We start from the raw sequence: 15,088 nt of genomic DNA on the forward strand, positions 1-15,088 counted from the left end.
TCTTCATAGTTCAGGTATTTGCAAGGAAACATTCCACACATAAACATTCTGCGTGTTTAAGTTATAAGCAGATTATACTAAACATGCTCTGGAAGCAGTGTCTGGTTCTCTTTTGCATTTATGAAAGGACAAACAATTGGAAGTTTGCTGTGAGCTTTGGAGCTTTTTGAGAAGTGATCGAGAGTTTCTGCTTCATTCCTTTTCTGCTTGCATCCCTGTTTCTTTTATATGCTGGTGGACTTCACGCAATCACAATGAAATTCTGACTTTGAATTTGGTGTTCTGAAATCACTTCCTGGTGACATTCTGAAGGCGAGTGCAGGCAAAGCAATCCACTTCATGTCTTACTGATGAAGGAAAAACCCCTTCCATGCATATGGCCTTGCTGCAGCTCCATTAGTCACCAGACCCTTGGTAGGCTGCTTTATTTTGCTAAAACAGCAGCAACAAATATCCCATCTTCTACATGATTTGCCTCAATGCCCTCACACTGCTAAAGAAACAAGGTCCTACAACTACCTACAACACTCCAACCACCAGAAAGGAACATACATTCACTCTACACGATCACAGGTAATGCTCTTTTGTGCCAAGGATCTTGAGGTCCACAGTATTTTACATTCCAGACACAAGCATTGTCTACAGACACGGTTTCTCTACCTACAGAAGCAGTTTAATGCTCAACTTACTGTGTGGATTATTTTCTTAAGAGAGAAAAGTAAAACCATCTTCTATTTGACTGAAGAACTGTCAATAAATGTATTTTTTCTGTACTTCTTGCCCTGATCAACTGTGGATGAAAAGCTCTGGTAACAAAAAAACAACCAAGAGAGCACAAGAATTACTGTGGATTACACAGAATAGACACAGCTTGGCTTTCATGCTCTGCAAATATAGCTACTGGTATCCTAACACTCTTCTCCTTAAAACGTCCTATTAACATTGCATATTTAAAAATACACGGATCATTTGCAACTACAACTTTTCCTCTTTAGTTGTACAGATAAACCAAACATAATCAAACTTTCCTTCTGCTCCAGTTCTCCTCCTGTTATCCCTTAACAACATTCTTGGTGTTCTGTGCATCCCCCTTTGACCCATGATTTCCCACAAGACTTTAAAGACCTCCTGAGCTTTCAATCACAGTGAGTGAACCAAGAGCATACTTCACTCAGTACAAAGTTTGAATTCAATCTGGAAATGCTATCAACTTTACACCATGCCCTCATCTCCAAAAGCTATTCCAGAGTCATACTGGTCTCTCTCTGACTGTGATTTCTGAATCCTTAGGTAAGCGTCAGACTTTTATTTCTCCACAAAAATAACAACTTGAAATGAACTGCATCACGTTTAGGCAAGCCCAGTAATGCAGGATGCATGCCTGTTTGCTTGTTTTGTTAGTGCAAGGCAAGATGATATTTTAATCTTCCAATGTCTTTTCACAATTAAAAGACAAAACTGCGTTCAAGTTTACAGAGCAAAATTCTGCTCTCTGTTACACTGATGTGAGCCATGTTATTGATTCTGATGGTGTTGCCTCAGATGTACACTAATGTAACTGAGAGCAAATTATGGGTCACTGTATATAAACAGCTCTGGCTATGAGTATAACAAAGACTGCATTGTGCTATGTGCTGCAGAGCCAATAAATGAATTCAAAAGACACCTAGATGTGTTCCTGGAAAAAGGGGCAGGGGTCCTGAATGGTCTGGTGGGAAAACAGGAAAGTGGGATTAAGATAAATTAAAACAGGTTTGGCATGCCAGGCTTGTCAGCCCCTCTTGTTCTTATCTCTTTCACAGTCTGCAGAACATGTCTGGTTATAAAATGGAATTGTTCTTTTGCAATGAAAATGCCTTATTTCAGAAGCACAATGCTACCAGAACACACAAGAATATTGCTGCCAAGAAGAGCCTGACAACAGCTTACATGTAGTTGGATAAAGACTGATGCATCTAAGACAGGTTGGCATTGTTCTTTTGAGTGGCTTTTTTTGTGTTTTTTTCCTCCTCAAAATAAAATAAAATAAAATTTAAAATACCACATTTCTGTTGTCAAACAATCAGCTGAAATTCTGCCCCATGGAACTCCAGCATCCAAAAGCCCTACTGATCAGGTCTGCAGCATCATCTAAAGGTATTCAAATACACTCAGACCCACAATAACTGCTTTCACATACACACAGTTACTGCAACAATACTCAGCTCAGGCTAATATTCAGGTTGCTGAAGCACTCTGATAAGAAGACAAATAGCAGCAACTTCCAGTATTGCCTGAATTCCCCTTACAAATGGATGAAGCATCTGCCCGTTTGAGGAGTATAAATCTATTCAGTGCAAGCCACAAGGTGGAGATCTCTGGCAAAGCAGGATCGAAAGGAAGCCTTGTACCCAGCCTAATGTTACTATTAACACTTGGAGCCATTGCATCAAGCCAATTTTTCTGTTTGTTTTTAAAGTTTGATAGAAATGTCACTAGTGGAAAAATTAAGTAAAGAGCACTGGTTAGCCACAGAACTGGACACACCTGGCTGCAAACCCACCAAAAGAAACTGACTTCATTAGTACTAGGGACAGCAGAGTAAAATTTATATCTGAAATATGCCTGCACCAGTAGAATTTGCTGAGGCCACAGGCTCTCCGTGTGTTTTTACAGCTGTGTCAAGTTTTGGTTTCTGACTCTTGCCGACATTCAGGAGTGCTGAAGGAGCTCAGGCTAACAAGTCCCAAAACTTTGTAGCTGAGATTTAGATTTCAGCAATTTTAACAACCAGTTTTTGAAATAATACAAACTCCATTTGGCGTTGGAGCTGATGTAAATTAGCAGTTAAAATGCCTGGCATTCTATCGCTTTCGGCTCCAATGATCTTGTGTACTTAAGAGCAGACGGCATATTTTAATAAACCATCAGTATCATTTCAGGAATATAATATCCATTTTCTGCATCAAGTGCTGGAATTGCTGCTAGATATGAAAACGAGCTGAAGAAATGCAGCCTGGTCTGTCAGCAAATTCAGCTAATTGCATCCAAGCAGCAAGTTTCATACAGGTGCTCTGTCCCTTATACCACAATACAGCAGTGTAGCAGCTCGCTTCAATACTAACCACTGACACGCTGCAGGACAGAAAAAGCCAGGTATAGAATGTCCTCACCTCCTGCGAGCTGTGCAGGTGATAGCTTAGTGCCCTAAAAGGATTCAGGAAAGTTTCCTTTCATTTAACTTACTTCTGAGAAAGGCTCAGATTATGAAATCTGAAATGAGAAACACTAATGCCATCATCTTTTTATCTACCATTCTTCTCTTGATATATTTAATTACCCTCTTTTGAAAGCATAGTATATACTGTCTGCAAGATTGAACTGCTTGAGAATAAGTAACTGTTACATGTATTCCTCAATTGGCTTACAAATGTTTTGTCAGAGCATGAGGGAGAAGACAAAGCATGACCTCAACTTCATTTAAAATGAAACAGAAAGGATAATATACCAGGACTAACAGGCAGAACCTAACACTGAGGCTAAGTGTCCTTAGTCTATCCTCTCTGGTCCTTGGAACTGCTTAAGCTGAGATGTGAGGAAGGAGGTCAGTCAGAGAACATGAGTGTGCAATAGAGAAAAGTGAGGAAGGGTGAGCAGGCAGGAGTGAAATAGGAATCATCTGTGTAGGGCCATGGCCATGGTGGGATGGTAGGCTAACACCCTAGTACAAAGGGAAGGAATGGAGATAAGGAGCAAGGGAGCAGCTGATGTCTTTGAACATCCATGCATAAAGTATTTTCATCCAATACACGATACATACTACCTGAAGAAACTAAAGAGTTCAAAGTTGACAAACTGATGACTGAAAGATGAGGAATAATTATAAGATGAAGAAACACTGATCATATAAGCTGTGTACCTTCACAAGTAGTAAGGGGGAAAGAGTAGTCCTGATTTCCAAGTTTACTAACTAGCACACTTCACTATGCCTTCTTACACACCCTTAGTACCTAGACTAGTTAGCTGTAACCTAAGGAGTTTACCCTGTCTTACAAGGAGTCTCATTAAAATCAATGGGCCTCTGTGCAGCTCAACTATATTAAATATACACACAGATGAAGCTGTTTGTGGGATCAAGTCCTTAAATGTGTGCATACTTTAAGCATCAGCTATTGCCACATAAAAGCTATGTTAAGACAAGGTAGGCTACAGCCAAAAGCCTATCTTGGTACCAACGTAAAACACATCATAGGAATCTTAGTATTACAATCCAAGCCTGTTTGCTATTATGTTGCATTATCATTATTAAAGATTGTGAAATTTAAACTCAAAGACAAACTGAAAAGATGCCTAGCTTGCCAAGCAGGGAATGAATGGCATTCAAACAACTTAAGAACTCTTCACAGTTGCATCATACAGCAACCATACAATTATAACAAGCATTTATTAACATTTGAAGCTCCAGATTGGATGAAAAATATAAGGACACACTTTTTTTCTTTTCATTCAAAACATTTTTTGGGGAGTTTTAAGAGCAAAGGAATAATTCAGTTTGCTGAAATGGTTACTTGCTTTTCTTCACAAAGAACAGACCGCGAGTTCTATCTTTTTCCCTTCAAAGTTCTTCATTAAACTTCAGTACAACTCTAACTTACACCAGGCTTCATTTTTGAGTTCAGCCTGCCCGTAAGAGTAGCAAGCAGCTTTGTTTCTCTTTGCTGCTTGCTGCTGCTTCAAACCCTGCAAGGAAAACTAAATGATGGCATTTGAGGTTAGTTGGTATAAGGAAAAATCAATGTCAAAAAGAACAAAGAAATAGCTTTCTGTCCAGAGTAACATTCTCTCTCTGCCCAGATGGACTTCTAAAACCCCAAAGGGATTTTTGGAGGGTTGGAGAGCAGCGATATAGGGTTTTTTTTGTTTGTTTGCTTTTATAAAACAACAACAACAAAAAACCTTAAATTTACACCCACATCAAGGATCTGAGCTGTCTTCAGTTCCTACAGAAACATGAAACAACCACTGCTGTGACATGGAAGGCACAGGAAAAGGACAAAAACATGTAAATTTTCCATTTAATTCCATCTTCTTCCTCATATTTTTCCACACACCACTGAGCTACTTAATGTTTTTGTTTATCTCTCTTAGCCAGGACTAGTTTAGAAAGGAAATTAAGGCCAAAAGCACAGGATAATGAAATACTGAAAACAAAATACGTGAAAAATACAATTAAAGATGAGTTTAGAATGTTAATTGATAATTTGCAACGTTTAAATAAATACAGAGATTTTAGAATAGCCAGTTAAGGTGAGATGTTTGCCATCTGGCCTCCAGAACTCTTCCAGAAACATATTTGGTTCCTCTGCTCTGTGAAGTGCTTGTACCCAGCCTGCACTGCACAAAAGCAGTTGTTTGAATCCTGTTATATGAGTATTTATATCACTGTCTGTCTCCTAGAATGAAAAAATACTTTGAGAGCTTTAGAAAAAAAACCTGTGCTACTAAGAATGCCCCGTACTAGCTACCATCTGATTTGCCCAGGCTCGCTCACACTACCTCATGGCATCTGACCAGGACATGAAGGATTCCCATTTGTTTTTGTCTTGCCCATTAATGTAGCTGGAAATATTAAGATGCCTAAATTTAGGCCCACCTTATAAAGCAATCTGTAACACGGGAAAGCTAATTTCCAACAGATAGGGGAAAAAAAAAAAAAAGATAGAATCACGGAAGTTACAACACAATCAAAGCTTTTTAGGACCATTTGCAAAACACAACCTCAACAAAAAGAAACGTCTTGAATTGTTGGTGGGATCTCACACCAAATCGTGAACTCACCTGTTAACTTCCTTGTTTGTCACAAAAAGGTACGCAGACAAACCTCTATTGAATGATTTAACATTTCTATACATTCTATATGTAGCATCAGAGAAGACCTTTCCTAGCCCCATTCTCTCACTAGAAGCATCCCAAATATTGACATCCTCAACTACATCAAGTCTACTGCCACCACCGTCATCCTGGAGTTGTGAAAACTATCTCTGCAGGGTCTTCTCTGAAGACTGTCACCAACACGATGAGGGAGAAATGTATTTTCAGACTACAAGGCCAGAAACAACTTTTATAGCCACCTACCATAACCTTGATCACAGTATAGGCCAAGAAGACCCAGTCTCGTTCTTCTCTCAAATCTCCAAATCAACTATCCCTGGAGCTACACTTTCCTTAACACTTCTCATTCAAGATGAAGACTAGATACACTACGAATCCAGAGTGAAAATTAAACTAATGAAAAGTACATAGTCATGTGCAGGAACTTAACACAATAACTTTGTCCCTTAACCATCCTTTTACTCACTGTCCTGGATACAGAGAAAACTCAAAGCTCTTCTGGAATGACTGTTGTAAGGTCACAAGCAGTTACAGGCAGTTGTAAGCTTGGCACTAGTCATGTTTCTCCCTACCCAAGCTGCTTATTTCCGATCCCCAAAATGCCCATCCTGTTACAGCAGCATCCCTGTGTTTGCAATCACATGGCAAATATTTGAAAAATTGGTTACTTTCAGGCAAATCAGCCTCTTCATCCAGGCCATGATACTGTTTTCAAAACAAAGTTAGTGGCTCAGTACAACAGCTGCAGGAATGAGTTGCCAAGATGATGCCCACTTGGAACAGCTTAAGCTCATAAAGAAATACACGTGTAGCTACAGATTTATTATTAAGCATTCTTCCAAGATTCGCAAAGTTACAAATGCATTGCAAGAACTCAAGTCATTAAAATGAGGAAGATTATCAACACCAGAGTAAACTTACCCCCATCACCTTGCCACGCTGTTCAACATCTTCCCACATACAATGAACGATATAGCGACACATGTATTTTCCTGCTCGACCCTCCTGCTTCATTCGCACCAGACACATCCTGTAGGAACATAAACACCACATTCAGAGCTTTTAGTTTTTCAAGTTTAAAGAACAGATTTAATCAGTTTCAGCTCATTTAAGATTCTTCTTACAGTATGTGCTTTTGTCATCAGGTAATAAAAATAAGGGTTTTTTTTTAAAAAACAACTACCATAAATTTGTTCACTCTGTACTCAAGAGCTGTATCTGTTGGATTTTGGCCAATCCAGCTATGGAAGAGTGACAGTGGATTCTATTTCGGCTGACAGCACTGTAATCTAGTTAAGCAGTACTGCAACTTAAATTCCACAGCCTTAAGGACATATCATCCTTTGGAGCAAGAACAAATGTCTTTTCTAATCCTAGGCTACAAGCCAGCTGTAATTCAGCTCGGTATACTAAAACACTAGAAAAGACTGTACTAGCCAAGGAGTGAAATCTTAAGCAGGTTACAGACTTCACCCAAGGTCACATTAGCAATGTCCTAAATTATTTCACCTACCAGGGTCTAGGGATACACATCCAACCACTTGGCAAAACCCCTACATGCAGTACACGCTAGAAGAAATCACAAGTTTGCGAGCAGGATCTTAATGAGAATACCAGGCTGGTATACCTTTATTTTTACTTTTTTTAAATAAAGCATTAAAGCCACTTGCACTTTACTGCTGCTGCTCAGCCTAAAAACCAAACCATCACAACCATGCTTTTTATTTTAAACTACATCTCTAAGCAGCACAAAATGAATCACAGGCCGTTCCCTCACTGCACTAGATGAGTCCCATCACCAAAACACATTCTCTACCTCACTACTTAGCTCTGCTCCTGCACTGAAAAGCAAAAAGTGTGGCTGGGTTGGTTGAGTTGCTGGGATGACAGGATGCTCCAACACTGAAGCTGAAACAAGTCACCGCTTTGCACAGAAACATGCTGTGCTTGGGGAGCTGTTAACATAAAACCTTCTTCCTCACACCTTCTGAAAAAGCAAGAGAGCAGAGCTGCTGCAGGTCACTTCAAAGCAGCCATGTTACCAATAGTGAAAGCACTGCAAGAGTTAAGAGGTAAAAATGATTTATGTATCTGTATCATTTCTGCAGTGGAGATAAGATCTGGGCCTCCCTTCAGGCATTAGAAGTATTTGGTGCTCTGTGAATGCCAGCTCAACAGGGAAAATCATAAACATCTGAAACTTGCCTGTTGGGCTGACCTGTAAAAGGGCAGATGCCAATCTTCATGATGGATTCTATCTGATGTGCTGATTAGTAAAGGAAAGTGGGTTTTTTCTTGTTTTGGGGTTTTTTTTTTTAACATGCAAAGGAAACAAAACTTACTGCCAGCGATGAGTCACAGAGGTAAAACAAGCTGAAAGAGCTGCATTGCTCCTATACTCTTTTCTAAATAGAACCATACATTTAAGTCCCATACAAGGTCCATTCAGCTCACACATCAATACCAAAGGAAGAAAAGCCCTTGGGCCAAAAACTGATTTCTACATGGAGGCTTTTGAAAATGGCAGCCACCAGGTGAGAGGCTCCAGCATAACAGAGTCCTGGCAGAATGAGGTCAAAAGACTGGTGAGGGACTGAGGCATGGCAAGGAGATCAGTGATCAAAGGGGGTAAGTTAGAGAGCCTGGGGAGAAGACAACAGGGAGAGAAGAGGAAGGACAGCAGTCAGCAAAGGGAACATTGCAAAGAATGGCAATTTCTGGCTCAGAAAACAGAGCTGTAAGGATTCCCAAGTTATATATGGTGGTAGTGATGACCCCATGTCTGTCTAACAGCACCCAGCAACCAAACACAATTAAGTTCATAGAATCATGGAATCACAGGATGGCCTGGGTTAAAAAGGACCTCAATGATCATCCAGTTTCAACCCCCTGCTGTGGGCAGGGTTGCCAACCACCAGACCAGGCTGTCCAGAGCAGGGATGGGACACCCATAGCCTCCTTGGGCAACCTGTTCCAGTGCATCACCAGCCACTGAGTGAAAAACTACCTCCAAATATCTAACCTAAACCTCTCCTGTTTCAGTTTAAAACCATTCCCCCTTGTCCTATCACTGTCCACCCTCACAAACTGCCGTTCCCCCTCCTGTTTATACTCTCCCTTCAAGTACTGGAAGGCCACAATGAGGTCTCCCTGGAGCCTTCTCTTCTCCAAGCTAAACAAGCCCAGTTCCCTCAACCTTTCTCCATGGGAGAGGTACTGCAGATTCTGTGAAGAGGGTAGCAAGAAGTAAATCTATCAGCAATTCTAGAAGAAAAAATGGCAAAGCTTTCTGCTGAAATGATGATCCAGAACTTGGAACACCTCTTTAGCTATCAGCAGTGACAAGAACCAGACATAAAGTGAGCTTAAAACTTCTGCCTTACTTTCATCAGCTTCAAAACCTTTGCTCCTCTTGTCCATTTATATAATTGACCCATACAAAACAGTTAATTAGTAAGAGTTGTTGTATTCCAAATTTTTTTGCTCACTCTTAAGAAGTCAAAGAGAAAAAGCACTCAGCCTAAGACTTGGAAGCCTAACTTTAGGTTGAGAGAATATTTTTATACTACTCTCACTCAATTAACAACCTAAGGAAAAAAAAATAGCAAGAGGGACTTGGCAATCACCCCCACATGCATAAATACAAGTTCAAGTTCCCATCCAGTCTCCCTTCAGCAGCAGTGAACCAAGAGGAGAGCAGAACGCAAAGACCAGCAGTTAACAACCGCTCACTGATGAGCAGGAATGGAGCTGTGTTCAGAGGAAAGCCTGCTACCCTCGAAGCTTAAAAAGCAGCTCTGTGTTTGGATGCATAGTGCTGTCATAGAGCTGTTCTGCAGCACCACGAGTGAGATCATGGAATTCTGCAGTTTATTTTAAAGTTTGGTAGTTTGTTACTACACCTGCCGTCTGAGGTTTAAAAAGACACACACTCTTTAAAGACTATAAACTTTCTAACTGGGTCAACGCAGTAAGAAACATTTTATCACTTCACTACATAATCTGTGCTGCAGTTTACTCAAATACTGACTCATCTCTGTCAAACTAGGAAAGCAAATCTATTCCAAACCATCTTTAGAAAGTTATCTACTATAGGTCGGGGTGAATAATTTGTCATATTTAAGTTAGGCAGAAAGATTATGCTGGAAGAAAATCATATATAAGGATGACTGAAAAGGCACGTGAGCACATACACCTCCTTCCATCTTAGGTGAGAAGCAGCATTTTCCAACAGGAACCTCAGCTGTGACTGTTTCTGCCAGCATAGTAAAACACACTGGTTTAAGCTCCAGAAGCAGAAATCAGCCCTACTCCATCCTAGTTCTGAGATGCAGCTCAGTGCTATGCAGTCGATGTCTGATGAAGCATTATGCTTCCACGGTTAAAGCCCACTCAGAGCTTCCTACTACCCCCTGCACTGGGCCAGGCAACCTGACTCCCTCAGGTGTTCCAAGGCAATAATTTCTAGGGTTACATCATACCAGACCAGAGAAATAACTCGAGTTTAACAACAGATGTAACAACAACCAAACTAGAAAGCTGTTGTTTTGTTCTGTTTAACCCGAATCATTAACGAAGTGCCATCAACTTCAAGAAAGGAGAAGAAAGCTCCTGAATAGACTTCAGCTAGATGCAGGGATGTGAACCTTTATGATGAATGGAAACTCAGAATAATGGTATGGAGCAGAATTCTGAACTCTGCTATCTCCTTTAGCAAGTGAACATGTTATTTGCTTCAGCCTCGCAAGTTCACTAAGTACATTATTTACAGCCAAGTACAGGTTTTTGTAGAGGTACAAACTGGCAGAGCTCAGCCTGGCTGTGCAGTCTCCCCTTCTCCCAGTGCCTGGACTTAAGACTGCTTAGCCCATCCGCTCATGGTGAGGCAGGATCAATCTTAAGACATCCCAGATAAAACCCCAGATAAAACTGTCCTTAAAACGAGATGTCAGGTAAGATATTACTCTCTTTGGTGTAATTTTAAACTCCTTCCTCTCTGCTCTTCTAGGATGAGCCATAGACAGTTTCTTTCTTCCGAAACAGCATATCTCAAAACAGGACAGTAACCTCAGACCTTTCTCTGCAAATCTGATAAATCTATCCCTGCAGGAACTGTTTTCCTCAAACGTGATGGTTCTTGTTCTCCTCTACGCTCACTCAAACTGCCAACACTTTCACAAGCACAGCTTTTCCTTACAGAAAGCAGTGAACAAACCTTGGTGTGTTTCAGAAAGGGAATCGAAGCTCTGCTCTATTCTGACCCTAAACGGTAATGCAGGATGTACCACATTGCTTACTACAGTCAAAGTCATCACTTTCACAGTTTGGAAACTGTGTGGACACAGTCTCTACTTCAATTAGACTGTCACAAGAAAAGAACAACGTGGCAGTGCAAATGAAAAGCTTGAGATCTCTTCCTAGAAAGTATGAGCTTCTGAGCCTAAAGTCCTCCTGACATCAAGGGTGTGAAGTAACTGAAATAGCTTATACAACTCAGGGAAGAACACTAGAAGGCTGATTTTCTAAAGTATAATTTTAAAAGAACATTGGCAGGAAATGGAGGAACATTATCTTTTAAAAAGTTAATAAAAACAGAGCTAAATATGAGTGCCTGAACCTCCCCCTCCTTTTTGGTTACACAGAAAATTTGGTTTGCAGAAGAGAAGAGAAAATAAGAGACAGATATACTGTGAACTGATCAGAATCTGTAATGCAAGGAGTATGATCTGACAAACATCTTAAAGTTTATAAGAGGCGGGATCCAATAGCACAAAGAATTGACTGGAACACGATGGACAATGACAGCAGTGAGAGAGAAGGAAGGCTTTTCCCCAAGCATATATGTAAAAAAATCTTATATTTTCCTGCTTAGAAGATATTCTAAAGCAGTTGAAGTCAGTCTCTGTAGAAGGAAGGAGCAAGTAATCCAAAAAGCGATCTATACTTATGAGTGGGAACAGGAATATCTTAACAGATGACGATCAGAATCTATGGTCAGGTTGTTGGCTGCCATATCATAAATACTTGTAGCCTGAGTCAAAAGGTCCAGGAGGAGAGACAGGCATTAAAGCCTTGAGAAGGAAGGTACCTTTACATATGCCAGCATTAGTAGAATCCTTCATGTTCTGCTCCCCCTTTACTGAGGTCAATACTGATTTTAAAAAGAGAATCAGAGAGAATGCAGTGATATATCTGCCATGTCATGGCAGAATCTTGGCTGCTGAGATAGTCACAAGCAAAACACGCAGCATCTTCCAGTGGCCCAGGTAAGTGAGCAGGCTTCTCTGTGTTCTCGAGCATCAAATCAGATCTCTGATTTGTGAGAATGACAGCATTCATTTAGGTCAAGCTACCAGAAACAAGGCGAAGCCAGGCATAAAAACCTTTGAAAAACGAACCTTTTATTAAAAATTAGCCCAGTACTACCTTCCAGATTCACATTTTCACTGCTGTCCAATGAAACAGCAATTTTGTTCCTTCCTGCTTGTGCAGGACCTTCTTGTTAACACACTGACTATAGCTTAAACATAAGAGTACTTCAGTTTCCCTCCTAAAGGGCCTCCTTAGCATCACAGACTCAAAGAGAAGCAACTCTTGGCTTCCTCAGACATAGAGGTGAAACTTCTATCAAATATTACATAAATAAACAGCTATCAAATATTACCTTCCCTATCATAATTCCCTTATTTATTTTCATGCCTGGCAGTTGTGAAAGAATACTGTGCATCTTGAAAGCCATGCTATTACACAGCACATTTTCCTGTCAATGCAAAATTGTTGTGAAAAGTGTGGGTTTTGTGCAGATATGTGTTGCCTCCCTTTGTTTCTCCTCAAGTACTTACAACAAATGGTTTGATTTGAACATTTAATGCAGTTTTCCAAATATCAAACTAAACAATTATTAATTCAGTCATTGAAAACCTTTTCACATGGAACAGTAAGAAATGAACTGCAAATCTCAAGGGTGATCCATTAACTGAGCCCACTGATTTCATTAACCAATTCAATGGTTCCGCTAATTAATTCATTCCTTAGTGAAATGAGCTGCCCCATCTTTCAATATATCGAGGAGACAGGAAATTAAAAGGAGGGAAGGGGGGGGAAAAAAAGGAGGCAAGGAAATAAGGGGCCTGTTCTTAAGTGCAACTATTTTAGTACAAACTTCCTTTTGAGTCTTTGGGTAGTTAAATGTAAGTCTATGGACTTCAGTTTCATGAAAGATCTGGCACTTAACAAGAATTACTGTACTCCCCTGTGCATCCTGCTGACCTTTATAAGTATGTAATATTAGATGAAAAACTGATTTTTTTGGCTACTCTTTTCACAAATGAAAAAGGTGGAAAAAAACTTAATGTTTAAGGTGTTAAATATTTTTAGATGTAGCCAAGCTGGCATTCACCAACCTGTACGTACATTTCAGAGGTGCAAGAATAAATGCCAGCGCTATAATTTGTTAAATGCTTCTGACAAGCAGCAACTTCAACCACCACAAATTCTCACAATTTAAACCACTTCTACATAAATTTAAACTTTTCCTAAAACACCTCAATAGGATTTTTCCACACAGGCTGAGTAAGGCTTTTAGAAAGCTCACGGCATGGGTTATTCCATTACCTAGGAATACAGAGATTTAAGATGTCAGTTTCTCCATGGGTCATTTTGCTCTTTAGTAGAAAACTATTAGAATTCATTATTTAGTAAATTGAATGTTGCCACTGTTACCAATAATCATGGAGCCTACTTTCTTGCACAGTAAGGTACATATAATTTTATTTCCTGAGACTATTTATATTACTATTCAAGTTTCACTTACCAGACATGAAGCTGGGCTACTAGAAACCATGAATTCAATGTATCGGGCATTTGGCACCCTTGATGGGAGAGAGAAAAAAATAAATAAAAACAAATATTGATTTGAATTTAATCTGGTTTTGTACCTAACAGATTCACTACATCAAAATCTGAATACATATTAATAATTAAATTTCTAGCTCTACTCAGTAAGTACACATTGGAAGCAAATATCATTTACTGTCACACATTATTAAGATCTAGAATGTGCAGTCACAGGACACTGTAGATAGACTTAATCTACTTAGAACTCAGGTAAAACTATTATGAGTGAAAAAACAAACAAACACTACAATGAAGAATCACGAAGAAAAAGACATGGCTTCTACCTCAATAAGTCCCAGAGCAGAAGAGAATTACAAGGAAATGCCCAGTTCTTGCTCTCCTCCTTTAGCATGGGCTGATTCCTCCAGCCAGAGGCAGGATGCTGCTCACTGTGCTAGCTGGCACTTTGCTCTCACTCAGTTGTTGTGGCTTGCTATGTGGCTGCACAACCCATGGCACTCTTGGAGTACCCTGCCTCAAGCCATCACATCATAGGATTAAGAGAACAAACCACCAACGGAAATAATTTCTCTTTTCATATTCTGTTCTACTACCATAGCTGCTGGGTTTCCCAGGGATGTCTACATGCGTGTGGACATTACACTACGAAATCATTCATGTCATGATGTTGGGAGGCTGGAGATTTAGGCTCTATGCCACAGAACCCAGACTGCCCTTCCTCATGATAAAAAAGCATGGACCTACAGGTTGTGTGCACAGTTCCTCTCAGATTTAAAGCTTTCTTGTGGGAAGCCATTTCTACAGCTGTCTCTTGAAGAAGTACCCTTATGAGAAGGACCTGACTCCTTGGCCTACCCAGCACTTGACCTCATCTTCTGCACTACTCAGACCTGGAACGCAGAGTATTCAGAAGCAGACTCTCCCATTGGATCTGCCTCAGCGAAGTCAATCTTCCTGCACTGCAACGTATTCTTTCCTAACTCCTATACTACCTGGCTCTTAAGCAGTAACAAGGAGGCTCACATAGATCACAAAGAAAAAATTTTACAGCCTCTTTCTTTTTATATGTCAACCACAGTCAGGTAACCACCACAACAAACAAGCAACTCATCACTATTCCTCCTCCTCAAAGAGATGATGCCATCAGGGGACAGAACGTGTCAACCTTCAGCATCGATGCCTATACATCACCTACACCACCTCTAAGGGAGTATAAAGACACTAACTAACAGTATGTTTGGAGGTTAACCACAGGTTTCCCCCACCCTTTTCCCCTTTTGGCTGTCTCATTCCTAACAGAAATAGTTCAAGTCCTTAGAAATGAATACTTTGACCTAAAGGCAAGCCAAGGCATCTCCAA

At 40.2% G+C, this 15,088-nt stretch overlaps 1 protein-coding gene across 2 annotated transcripts in view; it reads right to left on the bottom strand.

The window, feature by feature from the left end:
• The window catches only part of UQCC1 (ubiquinol-cytochrome c reductase complex assembly factor 1), a 53,641-nt gene that overhangs the window by 21,216 nt on the left and 17,337 nt on the right, over positions 1-15,088 (bottom strand). For both annotated transcript variants that reach the window (XM_072350347.1, XM_072350348.1), the window contains exons 6-7: positions 13,685-13,742; positions 6,793-6,901 (exon numbers count right to left, since the gene is read on the bottom strand). In XM_072350347.1, coding sequence (XP_072206448.1) covers positions 6,793-6,901; positions 13,685-13,742 — 167 coding nt within the window. The remainder of the gene's footprint in view (positions 1-6,792; positions 6,902-13,684; positions 13,743-15,088) is intronic.

The sequence above is a fragment of the Excalfactoria chinensis genome, chromosome 15 (assembly GCF_039878825.1).
Source record: "Excalfactoria chinensis isolate bCotChi1 chromosome 15, bCotChi1.hap2, whole genome shotgun sequence".
Taxonomy (NCBI): Eukaryota; Metazoa; Chordata; class Aves; order Galliformes; family Phasianidae; genus Excalfactoria; species Excalfactoria chinensis.